This window comes from Argiope bruennichi, chromosome 7 (genome assembly GCF_947563725.1).
Source record: "Argiope bruennichi chromosome 7, qqArgBrue1.1, whole genome shotgun sequence".
Taxonomy (NCBI): Eukaryota; Metazoa; Arthropoda; class Arachnida; order Araneae; family Araneidae; genus Argiope; species Argiope bruennichi.
The window spans coordinates 39,540,553-39,549,259 of NC_079157.1; the positions used below are offsets into that span (position 1 = coordinate 39,540,553).

Consider the following 8,707-nt stretch of genomic DNA (forward strand, 5'->3'; position numbering starts at 1 on the left):
CACCAAGAAATAATGTTGAAACAATGCTGCAAAAAATCAAGATGAATAAACATTATTATGGAAATGTGGTGAAACTAGTGATACATTACCCTCAGGAAAAGTTCCGAAGCTAGTAGTTTGATTTTTTTTTTTTACCTCACTTTCACATGCATTCAAGATTTAATATTCTTCTGGCCTGTGAAAAGACGAGATTCTTCGGAAAAGGTAAACCGAATTGTTTTTGCAACGAGAAAAATATTGCGAATCGTTCTGAAAAGAATTTTATCATTTGCAGTTTGTTTGCTATCTTTCCACTGGAATTTTTCAAAAAGAATGAAATTCGCAGTAGTAAAAACGAGAAATGTTCGAAATTCAGTTCACGTCTTCACCGTGCTGAGTGAAAGAAAAACTTTAATTTTGTGGAAAAATACATGAAGTTTTGGATGACAGATATTCGATCGCTTGCGGTCGACTTGAAATACTTGAAATATTTTGTTGCTTCTTTTCATTAGTGTATACCGCGTTTCTGAAAATGAAGGAAAAAAGGGACTTTCAGCTTAAACGATGCCTTTCCTATTTTATTATTAATATTATGTTTTAAATTTCAAATAATCCCTTATTCACCAAACTATTTTATCATCAGTTTTACAATTTTATTTTTGCATCATTACGAAGTTTTGTTGCAGAATAAACCTAAGAATGACAAAATCATCTTTTACATTAATTAAAAGGACTTAATTGATTTAATTAACAACAAAGATATTTAATATCTGCCTTCAATTTATATTCAGCCTTTATCACCCGTGCTGTGATCTTTGGCTTCCTTTGAATCCCAACAGAAAGAAAGGCATATTACGAAGGTATAGCATGTCTTGAACAGTACTTTTAATTGCTGTATCCAGTGTTTGTCATCCGTGATACAATCTTCGGCTTTCCTTCAATCCCGACAGAAAAAAAAAGCATATTACAAAGGCATGGCATGTCTTAAAGAGTACTTTTAATTACCGTTTGCATAAAAAGGATTCATGAAATGAACGGAAAAATCACATTCAGAGTAATAATGTTACATTGAGTGAAAAATAGTATAGAAATAGTATAGCGTCCATCAATTGTAATGAAATGAAAAGAGTGATTTAAGTTAAATTAAAAATTTTGCAAGATCTACAAGATGTTATTTCTTAGAAATTTTCTTTTAATTATAATAAATATTAATATCCTAATATTTGTTATTCTAATGAATTAATATATGTTTCACAATATCTTTTTGGGCCTATTATCTCTACCATGAGGAAAATGTATAAGTGCACTGGTGAGTACTGGACAAAATATCTTAACTTTAGCTGCCCTGATTGGTATATCGAAGGGTGGAAATTTGCAACTTCAAAGGTATTTTCTTTACGAAATTTTCCTTAAAGATGTGATTTATTAAAAAATAAACATAGATTTTGTATTTTTCTGCCATGATTTCTGAAAGCATTATTGCACAAAACTAATTTTTAAAAATTAAAAAAAAAACAAAAAAAACGGGATTTTATAGATATTAATAGAATTGCCGTGCAATTATTTCTCTAAATTTGATAATTTTTAAAAATATATAGATATTGCACATGTTCGAGAAAGAAATTTAATTTTTTCTAAAGCTTAAAAGTCGTTAAAAACTAAGGAAGAATAATTTTGCTAATAACCTAATAATTATTATAATTCAGCTATAAGGATAATTAATATTGTTGAGATAAATATTTTGAGATTTGTATAGTTACTTTAAATAAATAAGTAGCTTATTACCTTTATATGGTTTATATTAAAAATAGCTACTTTAAAGTAATTTAAAAAGTATAAAATATTTAAAAGAAATTAAAAATGTTTGTATTTTATTTTTTGTTAATTATACATAAAGTTTTTAATTAAATAATCATTAAGCATGTCTATTTTGTTTGTTGTTTTGAAAAGCATATTATAACCATAAAAGGAAATAATCAATATCTTGAATAACTGGAGAATATATATATATAGAAGGAGAAAAAATTTGTTCCTGTAGGATCCCTTTTCACTTATCACTCTATATTAATTCATAATTCTCACCCTCAGAAAATCTTCTAACATCAAACAATTTTATTTCTTGCTTATAAAAATATGAAAATTATTTTTGTAAACGCTGACAAATTTGCTTCAAAGAAACAAAAACAGAAGAAATTGCTATTTTCTATTAAATATATGTCCTTTGACATTTCAAGTATACCACAGCAGTCACTTAAGATTTAGATTTGAAACAAGATTCTCAGGAGATAAACAAAGCGGCGACAAAAGAACGGGAAGAACAAAAAAATAAATATACATGCATCCAATTTTTTGCTCAATGTCATGTTTCTTGGAATCGATAAAGTTATTTTCTGAGATGTTGTTTTTATATGAAAGTTGAAATATCTGTCAAAGAAAATGCCTGAGAGAGTTTTCAGACGAAAAAATACATTGTATTTTTATCCATGTTGAAATTGTGTATGAGATATTGAAGACACAGATCACAAGTTTTAATAAAAGAAAATACGGTATGTTGCCTTATGTAGAAATATCTGTCGGATATTTCTACATAAGGCTGTAAATATGGCTGTAAATCAAGATCGCTTGATTTACAGCCATGGAAGGAATGTGCAAATCGGAGTGAATAAGAATTCTGACAAATTAATAATCAATTAAATGTTTGTTCCATTTTCCATAATACTGTCTGGAAGCATTATCACACATAAATAACTTTATTATGTTTTGAATTGAGCGAAAAATTCAAGGAAAATAATGTTATTCAAACGATATTTCTTGATTCTACAAAATTTTAATTTTATTCTTCTTCTATATACAGGGTACGCGAAAAAAATAGTTTCCAAAACTGACCAACAGGAGGAGGGATTTGGCGCATAAATTCACATAAATTGGATATTTAACTGCAAAATAAGATTTCTGACTGTGTTTAAAAAATACAGTAAACAGACAAATGAATAAAATAGCGGTCATTTTATTCCCTCTAATGGTTGAAAATAACAAACGAAAAACAAATTTAGAATTCATATTCAATATATATATATATATAACCAATCTAAAGTAAGAAATAGTTTGAAAACGAAACTAAAATGAAAACGAAACAAAACAGTTTCGAAATCGCAACTCAAATTTATTACCTATTTAAACTAAAACCAAAAAAGAACTTCATAGTATTTAGAGAGCGCAATTGCAGCTACTTCTAAAACACAGATGATAGCGTTTAGTTACACTTCAACTTTAAAGAAAAAAATTTGTAATTATAATTACTATTGCAAAAATTTAGATAAAATAAATAAAACAGATTGTTACTGTAACAAAGAAAAATATAAAGATTTTATAGATATTGATAAAGGTCATATTATTACAGGTAATTTAAAAATTATTGAATCCAACTCTTTAAGAGATTTGATGGGAAGAGGAACAAAATTTAGATTTAGAGAAAAAATAAACCATAACAAAATTTTGATTTCTATTGGTAATGATTTGGAAGTTTTTATTGCTAAATTATCTAGAAAATACCATTGGCCTGAGGAAGGCTTCGGGGAATGGAAAGTGAGAATTTTAAAGGAAATTAAAATAAAAATGAATACTGATTTTGACAGATCTAAAGAACGTGGGATTTATTTTAGTAAAACATTAAAAAACGAAATAAAAAATTTAAAAGAAAAATTTGTTATTACAGTAATAGATAAATCAGCAAATAATTTCTGTTTAATTTGTAAATATTATTATAAAGAACTTTTAATTAATGAATATAACTCTAATGAAACTTATATGTTAAAGAACTCAGGGAAAAAGGAATTAGATAAAAGAATGCTAGCTTTCGGGAAAAAAAAAAAAAAAAAAAAAAAAAAAAAAAAAACTAAGACTTGCGCTCTTAACTATCCTTATTTATTCCCAACAGTTAAATTTCATAAAAATCCATTTAAATTCAGATTCGTAACCTGTAGCACTGGCAGTTATAATTACTATACGGGTAAACATTTCTTTAAATACTTAAAAATTATCCTGGACAAAATAAAAAATGAAGACAACTTTATTATTTCTAGTAACAAAGAAGTATTGGATTTTCTTAAAGATAACAACATTAATAAACTTAATACTTTTGATTTCGAAAATTTATACACTAAAAAATTAATAAAGGTCTGCACTTTTATATATGACGAATATTTAAATGAAAATATCATTCCTAAAAATAACTGGCTTGAGTTATGTAATTTTAATATTACTGAAAATTACGTGTTTAATGGTATCAATTTTTATAAACAAGTCAAGGGCATTCCAATGGGAACAGCTTTCTCAAGTGCTTTAGCTAATATTTTCCTGCATTACTATGAGAAAAAAATAATTAATTATAATTTAATAAACGGGTGGAGATATATTGATGACCTACTTTTGATTAACTTCGACAATACTAATATTGTTACTAATTGCTATCCAAAAGATTTAATTCTAAAAGATACAAATAAAAATCAATTTGAGGCTACCTTTCTGGATTTAAAAATCGAAATTACTAATGATAAAACAATAGTTGGTATATACGATTAAAGGGATGATTTCAACTTTAAAATAACAAAACTATGTAACTACCATTCCAATCTAAACTCTAAAATTTTCAAAAATCTAATTTTCTCACAAGTTAACAGGATCAAAAGGGATGACTGATGAATAATAAAAATTCCTATATTGAAGCATCAAACAACCTCCTTAAAAATTTAATTAAAAATGAATTTCCTAGAAATTACTGTAATGTCAATTTTTTGATTAAACAAGGTATGGTTTGGGATTAATCCTTCGGCTTAAATAAAAATAGAACTTTCCTTGCATATTGGATCACTCAATAGATGGCGCTGGGAGCCTGCATCTGTTTACATAATTTACCGCTAGTTTTTTAAAAACAGGGAATCACAATCAATAGTTTAAAGTTTTCTTGACTGTTAATGGTATGTACTGGCCTTTTCGTTTTTAATTTTTAATTTTAGTGTTTTTTTGTTTTTAGTGTTATTTTTGTTATTGTATTTTTACTTTGTAGTGGTTATTTTCTTCTATTTTGTTGTTTTGTATTTCCTTTCTGTTAAAATGGTATATCTCTTGAGCGTAATTTCAGGGGATTTTCGGGTCACGAGGAATCATTATTAGACAAATGTCTGTATTTCCTCACAGAAAAATCCCTTTCTTTGAATCCCTACCTGAGGGTGACCCTAGAAAAAGTCTTCAGGCCAGATTCTTTTTTTTTTTTTAATATTTTTTATAATTTTTCTGGTTTAATTTTTATTTGATTTTTTGTTTTTCCTATTAACTTTATTCTAATACTTTTGTATGTGTATATATATATATATATATATATATATATATATATATATATATATATATATATATATATATATATATATATATATATATATATATATATATATATATGATTCATTTGAATTTTTTCTCTGTCAGTCATCCTGGCAACTGAGCTGGTCATCATCTAATAATTAATATCAATCCCAGTTATTTTAGTTTTCCTTTATAAAAATTACCTTTTCCCACAGTATATTGAGGAAATGGAAAATATTTATTTTCCTCTTTGTATAGCGGTTTACTCAGAAAGACCGCAATGAAATAGAAAATAAATCAGCCCCAACAATAATAAATCTTTTGGCCGTCTAATTACATTTTTTTATACTTTTGTCCCCCCCCCCTAAAAAAAAGAAACACAATTAACTGTTTTGTTTCAAGTTTTATTGTTCTTGAGCTTCCATTTATTTTTTAGGCTTCTTTATCGGCAAAAGACTTATCCGAAATAATTCCTGGTCCGCTATTGTGAAATAGATTTATATTTAATTCCGTTTTGCTTTTGTAAACATTTTGAGTACTCTGTATATTTGTTCGGATTGATCAATGTTTTTTTCGAGAATCAGAAAAAATGTGTGTCTGAATACAGTTACGAAAAGAATGTAAGGTATGAAAAGTTAATATTATCTCTACTAATAATAGAAGATAACTTGGTATTTGTGTATTTATGTGTTTGTGTTTTGTATACTAAGACGTCCCAAGGGCAAAACCATTTAACTAGATTTATTGAATATGACATGGATATGTTTTAGATCGTAAAATTCACTCCTCTGAATTTACAAAATTATTCCAAAAAAGGAAAATAAATTTAAATAATTTTGTTATAATTTTTGGAGAAGATTTTTGCAGAAAAACAAACCTTTAGCCAATTTAGAAAGCATTTTTTTTTTTCATAATACTCTGCAATACTTTTAATATTGTAATGAAAATTGTTTTCATCATTTTATCAAATATTTTATCATATAATTTGTTTCCATTATTGAATGTTTTTAAAGAAAAATTCTGCTTATTTCCTTCAAATTCTTCATGAGGAATTGGCGAATACCGCAGAACACATCATGCCATTTGAATATAGAATACTCTAACATTTAAGATTTTAATAGCATTTATCTTATTATGAATTTTAATTCCATGCCCATTCCATGTCGATAATAATCAGAACATGCGAATAGCTATTAAGATTATACGGCTACCAATATTTGCCTCAGCTTGATGCTTAAAAATAGTTTGTTAATGAATCTTGAATATCAGGAAATGGTTAAAAAAATATGTGGAATTAATCGTAACTTCGAATAATTACCCTTCGGTTTAATGAATCTTCAAAGGGTTTTAGTTCCTAATATAATGATTTTAATCTTTTTTAATACTTCTGTTAAAAATATCCCGAGATAAATAAAACTTGAATTTGTTTTCATTTCTTGAAAATATCTAATTAAAAATATCTACATAGAGCAGATGGTAAGGTGAGAATTTAAAATCATTAATATCCATTAGCTAGAATCCATAATATTCGATTGAATCTAATTATCATGAATTTAAATGCAAAATAGATAGAATTTTGTAAAATAGAACACCTATTTTCTTATGCTATTTTACCTAGACACTTTAAGGAATTACATCGGAAATCAAGAAAATATTTGTAAAATAGCATATTTAATAAAGAGTGATGAAGGGAAACAATTTAATATGTTTCCATATACACTCAAGAGCCAAAACATTATGACCACCTGCCAATAACGAGTTGGCACACCTTTGGCGCGCAACACAGCTTCAACCTGCCTCGGCATGGATGCCACAAGTCCTTGGTAGAGAGTCGGAGACAGATTGTACCAAATGTTTAAGCAACGGTCACGCAAATACGAGATATTGCGAATTGGTGGTCTTTGAACTCTGAGCTGCCGTCCCATGTCATCCCAAAGGTGTTCTATCGGATTGAGATCCGGTTAGTTAGGCGGCCAGGACATTAACTGGAATTCAGCATCATGTTCCTGGAACCCCTCCAACACAATTTTAGTCTTGTGACACGGGGCACTGTCCTGTTGGAACATTCCATTTCCAGCTGGAAAAACAGAGGCCATGTAAGGGTACAACTGGTCCTCAATGATGTTCAGATACCCTGTAGCATTAATGGTATGCTCTACCACAACCACGGGTCCCAGAGACGCCCAATAGAACGTCCTCCAAAGCATAATACCGCCACCACCGGCCTGTGTATGACCTACTGTACATTGAGGGAGCAACTGTTCGACCGGAAGACGGCATATCCTGACACGGCCATCGGCGTGATGCATGACAAACCGTGATTCATCTGATCAGGCAACTCTCTCCCACTGATCCATGGACCAGTCGCGATGTTCTCAGGCCCAGCGCAGGCGCAGTTGGCGATGACGCTTGGTCAGCAAAGGCACACGAGTGGGACGTTTGCTGCGTAGCCCCATATCCAACAGTGTCCGCTGAAAAGTGTGTTCCGATACTATTCTACTTGTCCCTGCATTGTATTTTGCTGTCAGCTGAGCCACTGTCTGGCTCCGGTTTTGCTTCACCATGCGAGACAGTCTCCGATGACCTTTTTCTTTGATAGGGTGTGGACGTCCAACACCATGTCGTCTACTGCAGCTTTCACCGTCATTCATCCACTTTGCATAAGTACTAACAACTGTAGATCGCGCACAACCCACGAGTCGTGCAGTTTCGGAAATACTTGTTCCGAGCCTTCGAGCTATTACAATCTGCCCTCTATCAAAGTCGCTTAGATCCGCAGCCTTTCCCTTCACACACAGAAGTAAGTGAAAGAATGATTCTTCAGAGTCTCCAGCAGCAGTTAAATACCACTTCCACCTGATCACGTGCCTTCCACGTCATCCAGGCGAGTTCATTGCAAAATGTAGGTGTGGTCATAATGTTTTGGCTCTTGAGTGTATATTTAATAATCCCCTAAAGTAGTAAGGGCTCAGTGGCCTGGTGGCAACTTCAGAAACGGAGGATTGCAGATTCGTGACTCGATTTTGCCGAAGAACCGCCATGTAAACGGGTCTGGTGCACAGTGAATCCTCCAGGGCCATCCCTCCTACTGGTGTGTTGTTTAAGTTGGAGAGAGGGTGCTAGCTCATGTGTCACTCTAGTCATCTGATCATGGTTCAAATTACGCGGTTCAAAATTAATTTAAAAAACGGGACTTTATGATAACTAAATTAAGCTAAAATCCAAAACTGTAAGTTAACTCAAAACTGGTTAGATATATTGAATCACCTTATACTGGTTAGATATATTGAATGACATCTTAATTCAATATAGAAATTAGATGGAGAGAGAAAACATTATATAATTGATACCTTACCAGAAATTCCCGCAA

General features: G+C 30.2%; 1 protein-coding gene across 1 annotated transcript; it reads right to left on the reverse strand.

The window, feature by feature from the left end:
• Positions 1-7,712: 7,712 nt before the first annotated feature.
• Positions 7,713-8,253, reverse strand: LOC129975354 (uncharacterized). Its single transcript, XM_056088416.1, has 2 exons — positions 8,185-8,253; positions 7,713-8,123 (listed from the first exon to the last, which is right to left on the reverse strand). The coding sequence occupies exons 1-2, from the start codon at positions 8,251-8,253 to the stop codon at positions 7,713-7,715; spliced, it is 480 nt and encodes a 159-aa protein (XP_055944391.1).
• Between the last annotated feature and the right edge of the window lie 454 nt (positions 8,254-8,707).

Excerpts from the sequence above, each read along its gene's own strand:
- LOC129975354 (XM_056088416.1), bottom strand. The coding sequence starts at position 8,253 with ATGACCACACCTACATTTTGCAATGAACTCGCCTGGATGACGTGGAAG. Across the intron at positions 8,124-8,184 it reads CACGTGATCAGGTGGAAGTG|GGAAAGGCTGCGGATCTAAG; the intron begins GTATTTAACTGC and ends CTGTGTGTGAAG.